This window comes from Necator americanus, chromosome III (assembly GCF_031761385.1).
Source record: "Necator americanus strain Aroian chromosome III, whole genome shotgun sequence".
Classification (NCBI taxonomy): Eukaryota; Metazoa; Nematoda; class Chromadorea; order Rhabditida; family Ancylostomatidae; genus Necator; species Necator americanus.
The window spans coordinates 35,226,139-35,245,792 of record NC_087373.1 but is presented as its reverse complement, the minus strand read 5'-3'; the positions used below and the strand labels follow the sequence as shown (position 1 = coordinate 35,245,792).

Below are 19,654 nucleotides of genomic sequence, written 5' to 3'. Positions count from 1 at the left end.
GTGACTTGTGGGGCCAGCCAATGAACAAGTCAGTGTTTTTTGTCCTCTCAGATTGGTCTAGTACAAATTTATCGACCTTGGAGGGATGAACCTGGTTGGCACTAGGGCGGTTCCGAACTGGTGTTGTCACCTGTCACCTACCGTAACCCGCGAGTCAAAAGCCGATAGTTTAAGGCATCACCCCACGAATCTGAGGTGGTGCAGATTTCAGGTGGAGTATTGGTACACGGGATGGGAGACTACGGAGAGGGAGGTGATTCCGTCCATTTCTTGCTAATTGCCGTAAAAAACGGCCCGGAAGAGGCGGCGCCGCACAAGACTGGCGCACCCAATCGAACCTCTTGTACAAAATGGTGCGCCAAAACGAATGAAGCCGTATCTTCCGAGCCGTTTTTACAATAAATAAAAAGGACGGAACCCCCCTCTCCGTAGTCACCCATCCTGTATACGAATACTCCACCTGAAATCTGCACCACCTCAGATTCGTGGGGTGATGCCTTTAAACTACTCAACGGTATCTCAACTTTTATTACATAGGTGCACTCTATAAATCCTTTAGGTGTCTGTATTTTCATTACCCAAAAACTTAAACTGTTCAATTACTCTTGTATTTAGCCGGACGATTCGGAATTCTAGACTTGAATAAGACTAGGAAACCATTGAGACTCCTTTGCTATCTTTTCTCAGTTTCCAGTCGCTTTATGCTCGCGATGACTTCCTCGAAAAGAGGTAATTTTAAAGTTTATTGATTGCAAGCAAATCTTATATGCAATTATTTACGAAGTGTTTGTTGGTTTTCCAACAAGCGATACAATATGTACAATCTAGTAAACACTAAACAATACAAAACTTTCAATGTTATCATAGATTAAAAGTCAAAATCGCTATTCACGATAAGCTCGCGACCATCACTTGCTCAACAATACTCCCTCAGCCAAGAGATCACATGAAACCTGTTATAAAAACAATAAAGGTAGCGAAAAGGAGTGCAGAGGATACCAACTGAGAATTGTCAACGTTAAATTTGCAGTACGAAAATAAACCCATACATAAGTAACATTTCAAAAAAGTCACCGAGAACCCTGGCACAATAACGGATAGGCCATATGCATTAAAACGACACGTTCTAAACAACTACACAACACTACATCTGTGCTTGTCATTCCAGTTACTACTGAACTGAAATTTCCAAGACTTCGTTATGTTACTAAGTATTAGAGCCAGGATTAGCTATAGAACCCGGATTATGTCCAATCCCCACAGATCCCACTGGGCCCACAGATACCGGGCCTCCAACTGATCCTGGCATATAGCCAACTGACGCCGGCATTCCAGCAACATTTGCTGATGACACTCTGCAAGTTTCGATACTTAATCTTATAGACTGAAAAATTTCCCAATGAAAAATTCAAAAATTTAATTCATACTTATCAAGACATTGCCGAATCGCCGGCCATAGTGGGCATTCGCCTGTTCTCGCGGCTTCCTGTGAACATGCCATTAGTACTGACGACATCGCCTCGTCTTCCGTACCGTATTGCTTGACAGCATTCCTATAAATTTCTAGATAATTTCTTTCCTGGAAAAACATTAGAATCCCAAGAACAATCAGAAGATTTCATGCTTTACAACCTTTTAAATTCGCCACTCTTAAACTATTCCTACTCAAAAACACAGTCCAAGTGTGAAATGTAGTATTCATAGGAACAACGTAATCCCAAGTCGCTTTTGCAAATATGAATAAGGAAGAATTGTGGATAGTAGCGATCCCCAAAGAATAGAGATTCGAACATCAAAAACTGAACTAAACGCTCAAAATACATGACGGAAAGATATAAAAGTAAGCGTCGTAATCTCCGCGTACGAAAATTTCAACGAATTGCACGGTACCGAACTATTGTTTCAAATGACAAAATTACAGCTGATTCACTGTTTTTCTTTTTCTCAAAATTCATGTATGCAGATTTGAGCATTTTTCTAAATAGTGAAAGGAAAGCTTTTCATTAATGTAACATTCTATTCCGTTTCTAATCTTTTTTTTGTTGTTATTTTTGAAACCAAACTGTTACAAGGGTAGGTTTCCTTGCTTATGGATGTCTACTCTGATGTTTTTCGAAACTTTACACAAACGATTTCATCTGCACAGTTCGTAGTAAGCGCATAAAGCTCATAGCTGTAGTTCACAACAGTAACGCTGAAACGAGTATGTGGACCCGGATCGAAGCACACAGCAACGGTTTCTTTTCAAATCAAAGCGCTTAATTTATATGCAAACACTGCAGTCGTGACTCTACGAGAGATACTTACGTTTGCATATTGTAAATGAGTCGAAGCAAATGTTTCTCCGTGCTCCTTGGTGATGTGGTCCGACTTGGGCGGAAATAAATCTGAAATTAGTGTCAACTTTTGAAATTCTATTTCATTCACTTGCTCACTACAGTACTCATTACACCAACCAGTAACAAAACGATGACATTATTAGCGTCAAAAACAGTTCCAGTCTGATATCGTCGAACACTTGTGTTTGTTTGATCCTTTTTCTGGCAAACCAGTTGAATCGACGCATTCCAGTACGTCGTGGGTGATGGATCCTGAACAAAGCATGCAACTTGCATGGTACCTCTACGTTTCTACAAAAAGTATTCAATGCTTACCATTTGAGCGTTCATAATCTGAGCAATATCAGAAATGGCACCGTTTACAACAATTCGACACAGATTAATGAACGAGAACACAGCCAGTTCGTTGTTTAAACGGCTGACCACCTGCTCAAAGTATCGCTCCAGGATCGCCACATCATTCGGAGGAGGAGAACTTTTGCCTAAAGCAATTTTTCTCAACTGGTTAAAGTTCACTTGTCCATCATCAACTGGTTTTAAACTTAGATTATATCATAAATTATCATTAATCATGAATAGGGAAGCAGCAGATAACACTCACCGTATTCCACGTTTAATTTTAGACATAAGGTATGAGGTTCCAGATGGAAGTTGAACGAAACAAGCCCGCCAATCTGCTGAGGAGTTTGTGGAGCAGATGTGTCATTACGTTGCGCAGGTGGAGGAACAACTACCGGTACCGTGACTCGCACCTACATCGACTACGGTTACCTCCGAACAAGAATTCGCAACAGCGTGGGTTAAACTCACGTAATCTAGTCCAGATCTCATGTCATTGAATGGTATTCGTCCACCGGTTTGATGTCGCATATGGGCTTCAAAGGCCAATGTCAATTTTCGGATGAAGCACAACGAGTTCAAGTAATCATCCAGAGGAGCATGAAGAAGGTTAGAACCAGCTGGAAACCGTCCGATTATTCCGGTGGGATGAACTTGCGCATACACAATGTTAACTCACGAGATTTGGTAAACAAAAATGCTCGACGCAGCGTGTCATGGTCGATGACAACGGGAGCCGATGAGGTCTCAAGCTCTGCTCCAATACCAAACGTTGCAGGAGATACTACAGACGCATCTGATGTTGGTGGTACTGAGAGTGAGGCAGACAATGAGATTCCGGCTGGAGACGCATCCATCATCTTAAATACAGAAAATGTTAGGTTTGACAGATCAACGACACTACTTTAAAAAGAGTTATTGATCATAACACATAAAAACTGAATACGAGAACAAATATGTCCATTTCGTTCAAATTTTCCGGTAATCCTTTCCCCTACGGTATTTGTATGAAACTCTCTCTCTCTCTCTCTCTCTCTCTCTCTCTCTGCCCACCCAAAGGAAAAGGGGTGTTGAAAAGTGATCACAACTTCCAAAGTTACTAATTCGTATACATGAATGGAGAAGTGCAGTTGAGACAGACAAATCCTTATATCAATTTCTAAACTCATAGGAATGTAATTAATGGCCAATATAAATTAGAAAAGGGGAAATCTTCGTGTTAATTCCACCAACAAATCTTTTCCCCCAAATCTTATAGTATCTTGCTCTCACGGGAACAAGTGTTTTTTTTTTTAAAATCAAACACAACGTGGTGATAATTAGGAAATGAGAAAAAGACTTGAAAAAGTGAATGAAATTCTTCAAAAAAAATCAGTGACAGACTCACGTTAGGCGGAAGGGAAGCTGGCTGCGCAGGAGAGCTCGTCCGAGGTACACGTGACTCATTTTCTTTGCAAGATTTTGAAGTTCCACTAAAAAAATAGTATTGTCAATACGCTCCAAAAAATTGGAGGACTGATCAAGTAATTAAAAATGTCAATCACATGCACTTTCAGATATTGAGCAGGTATAAGTGAGGAAGAGGAAACGAATAAAAAATAGACTGTTTTAGTCCAAACAATAGAATGACAACCTTGGAATACAAAAATATGGATGTGAAGAAACTCACTTTGACAAAAGATGAAAAAATTGATGCAATCCTGCACATCGAGGCTTGTCGCGAGAGCTATCTCTAATAGCTACACTATCTCCGGACAGCATGATGAACTCCAAATGGATGTGCCCGTAGGTTAAACGCAATGTCACCTCATTTATCGGCATCAGGTGAAACTGAAGTAAAACTTAATAATGCAGAGTTAAAAACTTCATGACAACAACACACCTTTAGTATAAGTGGATATGGTATGTCAACATTGAATAATTGAGCTAGCACTTTACACGACTGAAAACGTATTCGACTGAAGAACGACAACGATTGCAGTGGCTCGCTGGTCGTCACCAAGTAGTGAACGAGTTCCGTCAGATCGGACTTCGCATTGAACCTTGAAATCTTGGCGTTTACAAGAATAAGAAGACAAAAGAGTTTTAGTTACGTGGGAAAAAAAACACACTTCTCTTTCAATATCGTAGCCATCATGCAGTGAGCATTCCACCGAGTCGTTTCGTGCAAATTCACCTCAATGGAATCATAAATAGAGATGGGGAGGGTCTGGAAATTTTATCCCTGAGAATTTCAAGGACTCCCCCTGAAAAAGAAGAAAAAAACAAAGCGACAACAGACCTGGCCGAAATTCAAATTAAACCGATCGTTGCTTGTATTGCGAGGGCGGAATGACACAATCAGTTGCTGATCGCGCTCACGACCGTAAGCGATTACCAACTTATGGAAGGTGTAAGCTTGGACCTAGAAGTACGAAATAGTGAAAACCGCACGAAACCCTTCACGAATATTTAAAAAGAGAGGACTTACACTACATAGCTTGTTATAATGCGCATCATACGCCTTGGCAAATCTATTAACGGTGTCATAGATGTGGGAATAACGGGTTAATCGCTCGATGATTGAAGTAGCAATTGTATCTACAGGACCGCCAACAGATATACCCGTCTGCTCGTGCACCCATACTCCTGTCTGCAATTTCAAAAACTCCCAGTAAAGATCATAAGCGACGTCCTAGGAGACAGAATAAAATTAGCTTGATATAAGAGAAAGCTGATAAAGAAATGAAATGAGATTTACTGAGACATCTGATTACGGCAGAATTAGATCAAAAACTTCGTCTTATTCCAAAAGCACCATTCTAACAAAGTTTGTTTGAAGCTGAAGCTTTCAGACAAAAAAGGCTACGTGATACGAACGATAACGACGTCCACGACGAAATGATAGAAATATACAAGAACACCAACAATCAATATACTCCCATGGAAAAAAATAACTAATGGTTTTTGTTTGGTTACTTATTTAAAAAAGAAGTTCAGGACCATTTGCTGCACGATATCATAAAAAGAAAACCGCTAAATACGGTTATGCCGATATTTGACACGCTTAAAATGTAATAGATCTAAATACAGTTTGGTATTTAGATCTATTACATTTTAAGGCATAAAACTTATCATGCAGAATAATCCATGTAAATGAATTTTTGTTTAATAAACGGTGTCACAGCAAAGCCAATGACGTGAAAAAACTCAAACCCGTGAAACAAAGAAGAATTGGATCCAGAAAGTAAGTTTGGTACACTTAACACACTAGTAAAACAAAAAAGATTCACCTTGCGCCCTTTTTTATAGGGACTGAGATCACGAACTAGTGGTATGTTCACCATACAACACTCTAGAGGCCAAATCACTCTCGCTCTGCTATCTAGACGTAGACAACAACGAGCCATATTCCGAAGAAATGCTGCACAGCGCACATCCACCACTGCTGACACACTGAAACAAACAATAAACACATTATCCTAACTAAAGGATGTCATTCATCCAAAGCAAATAACCAACTCTCGGCAAAGAAAAAGCAGAAGAAAAGAAGCGTACTCAGTTATGTGCAAAATGAGGCCGCCGACATGTGGTTCCTCCTCGACACTACGATAACCAATTCGTTTCTTATCCAGCTCTTCACAAACTCGCATGAACGATATCCGATCATCTACAGCAGCTACGGCGGTAGTTAATTGTCTCACCATCGATGGTTCCAACCGATTATGCTAGAAAATTAGTAATAAAAAGTAAAATAGCTATGTATTGCAAAAGTTTAGGTGAAAAGGACAACGATATTCACTTAATAGAACTTTCTACACATTCGTTAAGACTATTCACAGTGTTTTTTCCAGGAAAGGAAGCTTACAAAACATCCTATCTGAACTGTCAAACAACATCTTCATTAAAAAGACTAAGGAGAGAATGCACCGAACACATGTCCAATCAGGAAGTGCAACAAAGAAGGTTGTATTGGTTATCATATGTGTTAGCATGAATATTTTTGACAATAGAAAAATTAAGACGAACCAAAATCTAACAAAGTTAAAAAAACAACAAAAAAAATCGTTGGAAAACACGAAAACAACAAAAACTACCTTAATATTTTGTGTCCAAACATCATCATTCTCAGATCGACCGAATACCTTTGCTTCGATGTCCACAACACCATCAATGGGAGCGGAAATAAGTTTTTTCTCCTAAACAAACAGTAAGTTCAGATAGAATCAGCCAAATATAAAACATGTCTTTGAATTAACCAATAGAAAATCAGCAATCAAACAAAATGAAAGTTTCACCTTATTCAGCTCCATCATTTGCACTTTGTCATCGAGTGTACACAAAAGATACAAGCTCATTTTGACGGTGAGATTTTCATTGGAAATGAAAGTAACAACCTAAAAAATTGTTCACATATTGCAGAAAGTGAAAAAAAAAATCAAATACTTAATCTATGGAGAAAATCAAATACCAGATAAAAATGCTCTTCTTTGATGAATTGTAAACAAATACGATCAGTTGGGAGAGAATGCACCTGGAACGAATGTATAAAGAAAAAAATAAATAAAAAGAAAGGGAAATGGGATGCTTGAAGATCTAAATCAGCACTAAAGATAAGAAGGTTGACCTCACCTTTTTGAAGAACGGAGCCATCTGATTTTCGTTAATGATTCGTACTTGAAGTGTTGCAACAGAGCGTCGATATCGTTCAATCATTAACAATATTCTAGAGAAAAGTAAACATATTTTAATCCACATATCTGTCGAATGGAAAATCAGGTAGGTCTAACACGCTTGATGAACTAACTTCAAACGGTCAATTCGTTTTCTTAATAAATCTATGGACTGTCCGTCATAAAGGGATGACTCGAGTTCTTTTAGCTCCGCAGCAGAACCAGGAAGGAACTCTGAATATGAAAAATTGTGCTTGAAAAGACTCAGAAACGTGTTGGAAATTTTCGAAGAAACACTGCAGAGCGAATAATACTTTCATTTGGATACTGGTTACGTAGAAAAGTCATAAAATAAATTTGTAAATAGGAGAAAACAAATTTGAGGATGTTTTCAAACTGCAGAATTAGAAGTAAACAAGTAAGACAAGTAGAAAGAAAGTCAAAAATCGTACAGGTCGGAGCTGTCTGAGAAATACCCAAGCAGTTATTCACTGCAAAGAAAAGACTTAATTTTGATGAAAAGAAATTACCTTAAAGTCCCAGTAGCGGACTTAAACATGAGAAGAAATGTAGGAGGTGGGGAAGGGGGAATCAGTGAAATACCATGAGTGACAATTATACAACAAACATAAATATAAACATGAAATAAAAAACCTATGGCGTCCAAACTGCATAAAACTCGTCCGCTGAACATATTCACCGAAATAACCACACATTCTTCTCGTGTGTCAACGCTATCCCTGAGAAGTGGCAACCAGAGACATGGTGCAGCAGCACCTGAATTTATTAGCATCATAAAAAATATGCAAGGTAAAGCAAAAATCTGTTGAATACCGGCATAAAGGACTATTGATAGCGGTTTAGCAGCTTTTAAACGTTTTCTTATACGTAGTAATCGTTCACGACACCGAACCACTAAGGTTTCCGACAAAAGACGATCGATCGACAACCGTCTAGAAATAAAAATGTTTTCGTGAGTTCAACTATACAAACTACAAGGTATTTTGTTTTCGTACCCTGTTCTGTCGTCCAGCTGACCGAGATCAGGTGCAATAGGATGATGCCGTACTTTTAATGTAGTATCATCTCCTTCATCACCGTAGATTGTGACCCGATATTGGGGAACGAGACTAAACAAACAAAACTTACACAAAAGAATAAAAAATAGCGATGTTTGATAAGAAAATTGCGCGAAAGTGGTGACCAAGTAATTGTCGAAAATAAGCGAACATAGCAGTTGCGTCCTTACCGGATGTGATTTCCTATCCCTTTCTTAGTGATCCGCTGAACCCAATATCCGATGGACAGAACACGCTCTTTTGGGTCATACCTTTCTATTACGATCTTGTTCCTACAAACAATCATTTCGTCTCCAAATATTCTTGATAAATAATGTGATAAGCAAAAACAAACCTTAAGCGCCCAGCAGCTAGCTGTGAAGCTTGGCAAAAAAGAACGTCAAGTTGCAACGATTGCGCGAACAAATGTAAGAAATTGTATACCTCATTTATGGGCTAAAAGAAAAAAATGATTAGACACCAATAAATTGAACAAGAGAAAAAATAAAGAAAATTCAGAAACATCCTAACATTTTTCGTTACATCCATTCGGGATTGCAGTACGTTGTGCAACATATGCAGTTGCAATGGATGGACTAACTGAGCTCCATAGCCGATTTCATAGTCTTCCACTAACATCTTGATATTCAATAGTGTCCATGGGGTCTGCTCGCGTTCACCCAACACCGTTAAATTCACTTCAAATTCTCCAGGAACAGTAAGGATAAGCTGCAAAGAAACAGTTCGCAAGGCAGTGTGTGTTTTCCAGTGCATGCTCCTTGCAACTTTTTATTTCACTATTAACGTGGGAGAAAAAAAAACGCAGTAATATCTAAAGAGTGTCATTTAAAGCAAACAATGGAACAAAAAGTTACAGTTCGAAAAATAAAAGAGATTTTCGTTTTTCTGGATTGACGTGCAAAAACTAAACCGCAAAACTATGTAAATTCTCACAACAAAAGACTTGTAGAGGTAATCTTTCATATGTTCCCAGAGGAAAAAAAAACTAAAAAAAGACTTGGGAAATCTACTACACATACCATTCCATTCTTAATCACAATCCCTTTTATACGTGGAGACAGCGTGGAGGCAATTTTCGATATGCGATATTGAAGAACCTGAAGTTGAAATGTAAGGGGATTAAGCCAAGATAACGAACTAAAAAGCCAACAATAAACGAACATGAGTGCATCTAAGAGATGGATTCAAAAGCTAAACAAAGAGAAGATCCTCGATTACCTGGTTAAGTCGCAACAAAACGTTTGCTTCATCAACGGGTGATATTTTTGGTTTCAAAGTAAAACGCTCTTGAATAATTGTGGGAAGATGAAGATAAGTGCCCTGAAAACCTGATTTGTATACTATAAATCAATGCCTTGAAACCATGAAAAAAGGTAATAAGCGGATACAAATTGAATTAGAATGAGCGGAAATATAATAGCAAAGGAAATAAGAGGCACCTGTGTAAGCACGTCTACGGCAGCAGTGACTTGAAAAGCAGGAAGCCGAGCCACAACAAGTTCTTCACGGGAGATCGTTACCAAACGATCCGCAGTTTCGATGAAATATTGTGATTGTTGATCAAGGAGATAACATATCGCCTTAACAAAAGGTACAACATTACAGTCAAAGACAATTCTTTGAACAGCGCGAAAAGAAAAATAAAGCAGTGAAGAACTGATGAAGGATACAAAACTGAACTGACCGCACATGACTCGAATTTCTTCGATGATTTCACCCATTTAACCACGGCCAACAATTTAACAAATAACATGCGAGTAGAATGTGCAAACTGAACCAGACTGATTTTTCTGTCTCCATCCAACTTCTTCGGTAGACTAAACAGAAAAGATCATTAAGAAAACAAAAAGAAGGGAAAGAAAATAAGCATTCACGTACAGCTCAGAAAGCACAGTGATTTCATGATAGATCTGCTGAATAGCAAAATCGAGCAAGTAGTTCAGACTTATTGTGGGAGGACCGCACTTATCTGGAACAACTGGAAGTGCTGGTTTTGTGTGATCCCCATCGTCCATTGGGACAATGAGAGAATCTGTAAGCAAATACTACTTAATACTCTAGCAGAACAAAAATATCAAGATAGCAACAAATCCACCAATAACATTTCAACGTAATAAACGAAGCTAGAAGAACACACAAAGACAATGTTCCAGTAATAAAGTACTGTGACAGTCTCTGTCGTTCAGAGAAAAGAAAAAATGGCTATGAAAAAAAGAAAAATAAATAAAATGTAACGAAATGCAAGGAAATCAAGAAAAGAAACACAAAAACTAGGGAAAACATCAAATATAAGCTGCGAGAAGTCTTATATTACCACCACGACCATAACTTCTAGGAAATATTCAACAAGTTCCCCGCGTTGCGTTCCAGACTAGGATGAAAAAAACCAACCAAAGCAACGCAACTGCTGCACTGCATCGTGACGTTAGGCGAAATGTAGCCTGTGTAGCCACGACCAGTGTTTATTTGGACGCAGACGTCCACATCGGCTAGGAAGAATTGTTGGAAGGTCACAGATAGTGCTCGGATGCCTTCTTAATGTTGGTGGATGTCATGAGATATTACTGTAGTATTACTGTATCGGAACTAAAATTAAAGGTGTCATTTCCTGAGGAGAGTGATTGTCTATGAAGGTACGACTCTTTCCAATCATGACACATAGCTTGAATTGGGGTTTGATTGTTGTTATACCCCATCGTTGCAGCAGACAAGGTTACTGTGATTCTTCTTGTTTCATTGGAATGCCTCTTGCTTCATAGGAAGAACACCATCTTCAATAAAACTCCGGATTGAAAATGTATGAAAGCTATTCTCTTCCTTAACGTATTTCTCTGAGCGGTTGAATTCCTGAGAATAAAGAATAAGAATGACTTGATGAAGAAAGATGACCTGGATTGTGTTACATGGGTTTCAGGAATTCGTTAATTCTTTCTAGGGGCTGCAAACTTGAGAATAAACCGTAGTTTAGTTATTTTGAATCAATTCAGTAGTTATTTCGAATCAATTAAGTTATAATCGGATCTAAATGACCTGAAGTTTGTTGCAGTTGCAGTTGCGACTGCCGGGTGGATTTAGCGAAGGTCGTAACGCGATCGCTCCATCGCGCCGCCTCGAAAGCAGTCGTGTTCGCAACTGCACTAAGCTTCTGCTTTACCCGACTATAGAATGAACGCAGCCATTTGCTGCGAGGTAAAAATATTAGGATAAACTTTACACGCGTTTGACCTAATCATAGTCGGGTCAAAACGACATAAAGCCCGGACAGTTGCGCAAGCGGCTGCGCTCGAAGTGGCGCGGTGAAGCGTAGCGATTGAGGTCGTGTAAGGATCCTCGCTACCGCCACCCATCCTGCTGTTCCCCATCGTTCTACCTAATTCACAATCAATGTATTTATAATTGGATTCATATTTGCTTGTTCCCATCGATCTTTTCCGGAGAAAATCCATGCAGCGGTCAATATTGATTAATAATATTTTATTTCTCCGTGTTAGTTCGGGCTATGTTGGACTAATGCACTAGTGTGAAATTAGAGCTTTGACCCTAATGCATCGTATTATTCATTCACAAGAATGGTTTTTATGGGAAAAATGTAGTTGGAGGGGGGGGGGGGGGATGGGCACTCAATGGCGTCCTTATTTTTCAACGCTCTAACTTGCTTTTTTCTCTTAGTAACTTTTCCTTGCATGTTATAGATCCTCTAAGACTAATGCTCAAGCCTTAGGGGTGATTTGATGGGCTTAGGGGTTTGATTTGATTATCTACTTCGAGAAATAAGGGCGCCACTGAGTGTCCCCCTGCACCCAATTACATTTTCCCGGTTTTTATATCACAATTTGAAATCATTAATTCAACGAACCAACTGTACTGTGCGCCTGCGTTTATCATTGTTCTACCAAGGCCTTTCCAAAACGCAGTACATTTAGCATCAGAGATGTGAGAGATCGTACGAAAGATTTGTAAACACGTAGGAATAATCGTGTATGGTATTGTATCGACGTATCGATTTCGGATGCGTTCAACTTGGCGGGCGCAACACACTTTCATTTAAAACACGGGAAAGCGAAGATAGAATGTGTGTCAAGCAGAGAAAGCGCGGATGTTGCAGCATACGCGTTGTGCTCACCCAGTTGAACACAATCTACGCTGACAGTATGTGTCATACTAACTAATAGGTGTGCTAGACTGAATAACCGCAATGCCTATTCGATGTGATAGGACAGAAAAAGTACAGTATGGCAAGCGTCAAAACGAAATAAAGCACAGTACAGTTGCGTAAGCGGTTGCGCTTGAATCGGTGCGGTGAAGCGTAGCGGTTGGTATCAAGGGGGGACTATTGCTAGCACTATTCTTCGCTGGAGTTTCCGATGGTCCCACTTCGATTCCAACCGCTTTCTCTACCGCGCCGCTTCGAGCGCAACCGTAACTGGACCGTGATTCATTTTAACCCTTCATTCATTTTAAATTCACCAAATTAATTCAATTTAATTCACCCTTCATCACTCCACGAATCCGAGGTGATACGGATTTCAGGTGGAGTATTCGTATAGGGGACAGTAGATTATGGAGAGGGGGGGGATTCCGTCCATTTCTTCCTAATTGCCGTAAAAAACGGCCCGGAAGATACGGCTTCGGGCGTTCTGCCGCGCTATTTTGTACAAGGAGTTCGTCTGGAGCGCGCCAGCTTTGTGCGGCGCCGCATCTTCCGGGTCGTTTTTTTACGCGAATTAGCAAGAAATGGAAGGAATTACCCACATCTCCATAATCTACGATCCCGTATACGAATACTCCACCTGAAACCCGCACCACCTCAGATTCGTGTGGTGATGCCTTTAACCCCACCAGAAGCACTAAGTTGTCCCATAGGTTCCTCTCTTACTTCTTTCTTACTCTCTTTCTGACATCTTTTTTTCTACAACAACGAAGACGTTCCAATCAACAATATCCATCTATCCATCGATGTAGTAGATTGCTGATTCTTTTGGCCTAGGACTCAGCTTGTTGTGAATGAAAGCGTTGACAGCCGTGCACAGAAACCTGTAGGTCGAGCTAGTGAGACTTTAGACGAGGGAGTCGTGTGAGTTGATGCGTCGCGATTGTCTGGGTAAACATAATTGTTGTGGACTACGTATATCTATGTATCCTCTTCTCTTCCATCAAGAACGCAGTCAGATGTTATTATAGTGGAATTGAAGATCGTTCATCTTACATGGATACAGATAAATCATCCTTCTATTTTTTTCTATCATCGTTTTTTTTTTTCAATTTCCTTCCTAGTGTTTCTGAAATTGCATTATAACCCCTAACACGTGGGACATGTCAAACAAAGTTTAGTCTGTGATTTTGATCCAGATTCCAAAACAACTTCTCCTTCAGTGTAGTTCAATTTTATGGGGTTAATTTTATCATTTGGTTGGTTTTGATTTCCTTCTGTTTTCGTTTGGCTTTATAGATGGTCTGCTCAAAACAACTTATAGTAGGGTCAAAACGTACGCAATTGCGTATGCGGCTTCTCTCGAGGCGCTTCGGTGGAGCGTAGCGTCTAGGACCGCGATGAAACCTTTGCTGGGACCACCCATCGCTGCAGTTTGCGACGGTCCCAACTCGGTTGTAACTGCTGCCTCCACCGCGCCGTTTCGAGCGCGTACGGAAATGCACAGCAACTGCACTCGTGATTCATGTCGTTTTGACCCGAGTATAGAGGATGGTGCAATTGTAGTAGGGTCGAAAAGACATGAAGCTTTGTGCAATTGCGTAAGTGGCTCGGTAAAGCGTAGCGCTCAGGACTGAGGTGGAACAATCACGAACTGTAGCGATGAGTGGTGGTTAAACTTCACCGCGCCGCTTCGAGCGCAGCCACTTACGTAACTGTGCCTTGCTCAATGTCGTTTTCACCTGATTACACCTCGCCTGCGCTCGAGGTTGCGCGGTAGAGCAGAAGGGTGCAGGCAAGAGCCTCGATAGCTCCGTTCATCTCTGCAGTTAGAAAGGAGATGAGCGGAGCTCCACCTTGATTGCAACCGCTAACTCCACTGCATCGCTTTGAACGCTGCCCTCTACACCAGGCTTAAAGTTGACCGATTGTATGTATAGTAGGGTCAAAATGACATGAAGCACAGTGGAGTTACGTAAGCGGCTGCGCTCGAAGCGGCGCGGTGAAACGTAGCGGTGAGAATCGAGGCAAGACCCTCGGTAGCAGCATTCTTCGTTGCAGTTCGCGAAGGTCTCACCTTGATTCAAACCGCTTTCTCCGCCGCTTCGAGTGCAGCCGCTTACGCAACTGCACCGTATCTCACGTCGTTTTGATCCGACTATGTCTTTTGTTGGACTCTATAGTGTCTCAATCGTTGTTCAAAAGAATCCATGAAAAATTGCTTCTTGCAAACTTCTTGCAAAATGGTCTTGAAGATAGGAGTCTGTGATTCACATTTGTTGTTTATCTACTGTCATTTTCCTTCCTTGAATCTTTAGAATCGGGTGAAAATGGTACGTTGGACATTGTACCTGACAGCCAGGTTTAGAAAGAATCCCCTTGTCAGATTCCCTGCCTTTGATATGAATGTTATATGAACAGGATTCTCGAAACTGACAATATTTCCCTTCATATTCGAAAATGTCACAATTGTTTCAGTATTTCCACCTAGTCCAGAAATGTCTTTTGGAAAATTATCGATAGATAAGGTAAATTCTCCAGACTTTTACTTTCAGCTGACTTGCAGTTGAGAACTTTTTTTCAGGTTGACGTCAAAGACAAGAGAGTATTGATTCGCGTAGACTTCAATGTGCCCCAGAAAGGAGGGAAAATTTCCAACAACCAACGTATTGTCGCAGCACTGCCGACAATAAAGGTGAGAATTAATCTATTCTCAAGTCGCTAAATTCCAAGAAAACTTGCGAAGGAATGTGGCGATTACAAGGGAAAATACTTGCTTGATGAAAAAATCAAATAACAGCTCATATTGGCGATTTCCGTATTTCCAAACTTATCCTTCTGAGGGAAGGAAAGTAGTATTTGTGAAATGAGACTGTTCTAGTATTGTCTGGAGCATGGTGCGAAATCTGTGGTTTTGATGTCCCATTTGGGGCGTCCCGATGGCAAAAAGAATCCAAAGTTTACTTTGGCTCCAGTTGCGGAGGAATTGAAGAAAGTTCTTGGGAAGTCCGTTGTTCTTCCATTGCTCAAAAAGATACTCATACATTCAACGACAATCCTTCATATTTAGGGATGTGAAGTTCTTGACAGATTGTGTTGGCCCCCAGGTAGAAGCAGCATGTGCCGATCCCGCTCCAGGCTCTGTTATTCTCTTGGAAAATCTGCGATTTTACGTTGAAGAGGAGGGGAAGTGCACGACAGAAAAAGGTGAAAAGGTGAGCACGTTCCCAGTGGATTCTGACAAAACCTTTGTATTGGCGCTACCAAATTCTCCTAGCTCAAAGCGTCTCCTGAGGCTGTGGAGAAATTCCGAGCATCGCTGACCAAACTCGGTGACATTTACGTAAACGACGCGTTCGGTACAGCCCATCGAGCTCATAGGTAATGAGATCCTTAAATCCTTGTGTATTTCACATTCTATGTGTTTATATTTCATGAAATTTCTAGTCAAATAATTAACGAAGAGCTGAGTTTTTAATGAAAGGCTTTGTGGTATTCATGGCTACAATATTCACTGTGCGATGGCAACGGCCATCAAAAAGGCCAACAAATTACCCGTCGCTTGTTCACGTTCAGGAACAAAAACTTTGCCTGTTATTGTACCGCACAAATTTCTATTAGATCTCAAGCAATTTTGCCTGGAAACAAGAACATGCTTAAAGGCATCACCCCAGGAATCTGAGGTGGTGCAGATTCCAGTTGGAGTATTCTCATAAGGGATAGTAGATTATGGAGAGGAGGGTGATTCCGTCCATTTCTTCCTAATTGCCGTAAAAAAACGACCTGGAGTATGCGGCGCCGCACAAGGCTGGCGCGCTCCAGTCGAACTCCCTGTAAGAGAATGGTGCGCCAGAACGCCCGAAGTCGTATCTTCCGGGCCGTTTTTTACGGCAATTAGGAAGAAATGGAGAGAAATACCCTCCTCCTCATAATCTACGATCCCGTATACGAATACTCCACCTGAAATCCGTACCACCTCAGATTCGTGGAGTGATGCCTTTAAAAACATAGGTGCGGTAGAGAGGAGCGAGACCCTCCTCTCTATCGCACCTGTATTTTTAAGCAGCCTCCTCAGGTGAAAGGAGCCCAGCTCACGAGGTGCAGCTTGAGTGAAGGGTGTCCCTTCGCCAACTGTTCCAAAAGTAAACGGTCAGGGAAGCGGATTCGACTATCACATTCATGCTTAAAAAGGAATGTACTTGAAAGAATCCATGTGTTCATATGGAACACTATCCCAACACTTCTCGCAGATAGCCTGTTCTATTCGTCTAACTAGCATTTGAAGAATGAAACCTAGAACAGTTATGGCCACTTACAGTGAAACTACAGCGTTTCGTTTCAAAACCCAACCAAGTTTTCCCAAACTACCTGTAGCATGGAGTAATAATATCATTAATTGATTTTGCAGCTCGATGGTTGGAGTGAAGCTCGAGACGCGTGCTTGTGGATTTTTGATGAAGAATGAGCTGGACTACTTTGGAAAAGTGAGAGATTTTTTTTGTAATCATTTTATACCAATACGGTGCTTACTTAGGCACTTGGAGACCCACCTAGACCATTTCTGGCGATTCTTGGTGGTGCAAAGGTAGCTGACAAGATTCAGCTTATCAAAAATATGCTCGACAAGGTAGATTTAGAAAAAAACAACTTTCTTTGATCTTGGAGGTCCTTTTTGAATGGTCCTTCTTCGGAACCAATATTTTAGGTCAACGAAATGATAATAGGTGGAGGTATGGCATTTACATTCCTCAAAGTAGACCAAAATGTTGAGATTGGAAAGTCACTCTTTGACGCTGAGGTGACCACATGGATTTATCTGAGCCAGCCACTCTAAGAAAAAAACTCTATCTTATTCTACTTATAGGGAGCAAAAATTGTGAAAGAATTATTGGAGAAAGCTAAGGAAAAGAATGTCCAGATGCATTTCCCTGTGGATTTTGTTGTGGGCGATAAATTTGCGGAGAATGCTACTTCGAAGGTAGTTACATTGCAAGAAGGTGTACCTCAAGGTATAGTTCCTTCGTGAAAATCCCGTTTATGCTCTTATATAGGGAGATAAGTCACGCACAAAGTCTTGGGCGGCGAGATGATTGCGAGTGTATAGTCGGGTCAAAATAACATGAAGCACGGTGTAGTTGCGTAGGCGGTTACACTCAAAACGGTGCGGTGGAGAAAGAGGTTGAAATCGAGGGAGGATCATCGCGAACTGCAGCGACAAATTGCGCAAGCAAGCAATGCGCTTCCTCATTACTCCCTCAGTAAACACAGTTTACTGAGGGAGTAATGAAACCAAAAACAGTTAAAGTCGTATTCTCTTGACTTTTTCCTGAGCCTCACATGATGATGCTCTGGCGGCTACGAACAAATCACCACCACCCTAAGGAGGACCGCTGCCAATTCAGGACCGCAGTCAATTGCAGTATTTCAGGACACATGGGATTAGATATTGGCCCGAAAACAGAGGAGAAGTTTGCTGAAGTGGTAGCAAGGGCAAAACTTATTGTATGGAACGGACCACCGGGTGTCTTTGAATTTGAGAAGTTTTCTCATGGAACTAAAGCATTGATGGATGCGGTTGTAAAGGCGACAGCCGCAGGGGCAACTACTATTATTGGTACGAGAAATATGCTTTTTTAATCTCATTCACTGTTTTTGAAAATCACAATGGAATTCAAGGCGGCGGTGACACTGCCACATGCTGCAAGAAGTTTAAGACGGAAGACAAAGTTAGCCATGTTTCTACTGGTGGAGGTGCAAGTCTGGAGCTGCTCGAAGGCATGCCATAACTCAGACCGATATATTGATCCATCTTATAATAACATGTATTTTAGGAAAAGTTCTACCAGGAGTCGACGCGCTTTCTCCTGCCATATGATCTGATACAATTTGCGAGCGAATGTAAACGTATAAATACCTAGATGTAGATTATTTTCGGTGTTTAATGTACATTCGTGGCATTTCTTGACACTGTTATGAAAGGTTCAAAAGGATCTTCAGATCATGCGAATTGGATTTATCAGTGTGAATCTGAACTATAGGAATTCAAAACTATCACTTTCGTATACGAGTTCTCTTTACACCAAAATCATGGTTTTGGTGAAAGACTTATTCCTACGATGCGTTTAAGTGGTTCGGAAGTTTTTAAATTATTGGGCATGCTGTAAGGATAAGGGAGGGAAATCGCACAGATTTTCAACAGGAGCCGAATGACAACTGTCTATTACACGGAGTAAATTAATCTTCTAAGGGTGGTCCTTTAAACGATAAGGGATAAAGTGTTTGGCGTTAATCAATCCGCTTGAGAAGCGCCACCACGTTCACTTCAATTAAGAATAGTTTGAGGTTTACGAACGTGTAAACTGGTCTATGCAATGACTTGCAAGGTCTACCTTATGTGTCGATTCAGTATTTTTATACTCCCAGACAAGTCTGGTACCAATTTATCGACCCCGGAGGGATGAGAACCTTGGTGAGCACTGGGACGGATTCGAACTTCCGATCGGTCGTGGAGTCATAGCAGAACCTCTAACCGACTGTACCAGCCCCCTTGAACATGCTCATGTCGCTAAAAAAAATGGATGGATCTTCAATATGAAATAAAACTAGTAGTTTGGTTGATGATGCTACAACTATTTGTAGTTTGTGGAAACAGCAATGTTTCCACAAACCACAAATAGTTATAGCATCATAACGGATGTTCCCATCCGTGTTCTCTAGTTCCAAAGAAATTACTGACAAGGCTTTGCAACAAAGCTCTTCTCTCTTTTGAGCTTCAGCATGAATAAAATGGTAGACATCAATTTTTCCGCTTGCTTAATCCAACGTTTCTAATTTGAACCGCGAAAATATGACAAATCATGCATTCTCAGACGACTGACCTATGTATTAGGGCAATATTTTTGATATTTTTTCATATCGAAGGAACTCAGCGCATTTTGAAGACGACTAGTGTAATATTAGAACTCTCTAGAAACACTTGATTTTGAAAACGTTTACTTCACCTTTCTGGAACATATAGAATCTTCAGCTATGCGCTAAGCAATAGTGAAATTTTGCAAATCTAAATGTAAAAATTTTGGTATAGTTCTGAACCCA

The 19,654-nt window shown here is 40.6% G+C and overlaps 2 protein-coding genes across 3 annotated transcripts; one reads left to right on the top strand and one right to left on the bottom strand.

Annotated features, from left to right (window-relative positions):
* Positions 1-1,207: 1,207 nt before the first annotated feature.
* RB195_011983 (uncharacterized protein) lies at positions 1,208-10,424 on the bottom strand (the record flags this gene model as incomplete). The annotated part of the gene is made up of 32 exons (XM_064193630.1): positions 1,208-1,355; positions 1,428-1,553; positions 2,308-2,387; positions 2,457-2,591; positions 2,655-2,821; positions 2,941-3,091; positions 3,150-3,298; positions 3,358-3,538; positions 4,066-4,150; positions 4,348-4,508; positions 4,561-4,720; positions 4,790-4,887; positions 4,960-5,082; positions 5,149-5,310; positions 5,951-6,113; positions 6,216-6,385; positions 6,755-6,856; positions 6,956-7,054; positions 7,129-7,191; positions 7,290-7,383; positions 7,465-7,564; positions 7,985-8,107; positions 8,165-8,283; positions 8,347-8,460; positions 8,580-8,681; positions 8,744-8,844; positions 8,920-9,117; positions 9,429-9,506; positions 9,628-9,729; positions 9,849-9,989; positions 10,094-10,226; positions 10,288-10,424. 32 exons carry the CDS (start codon positions 10,422-10,424, stop codon positions 1,208-1,210), a joined length of 4,065 nt encoding a protein of 1,354 aa, XP_064051213.1.
* Positions 10,425-13,796: 3,372 nt separating this feature from the next.
* RB195_011982 (uncharacterized protein) lies at positions 13,797-18,434 on the top strand (the record flags this gene model as incomplete). 2 transcript variants are annotated; one of them, XM_064193629.1, is made up of 13 exons in its annotated part: positions 13,797-13,818; positions 15,038-15,087; positions 15,144-15,254; positions 15,441-15,565; positions 15,630-15,774; positions 15,837-15,940; positions 16,968-17,043; positions 17,094-17,186; positions 17,265-17,357; positions 17,424-17,568; positions 17,988-18,173; positions 18,236-18,334; positions 18,391-18,434. In XM_064193629.1, the coding sequence occupies 13 exons, from the start codon at positions 13,797-13,799 to the stop codon at positions 18,432-18,434; spliced, it is 1,293 nt and encodes a 430-aa protein (XP_064051211.1). The 2 variants fall into 2 exon arrangements, with proteins under 2 accessions (XP_064051211.1, XP_064051212.1); XM_064193628.1 differs by lacking the exon at positions 13,797-13,818 and having other exon boundaries at positions 15,058-15,087.
* Positions 18,435-19,654: the final 1,220 nt, after the last annotated feature.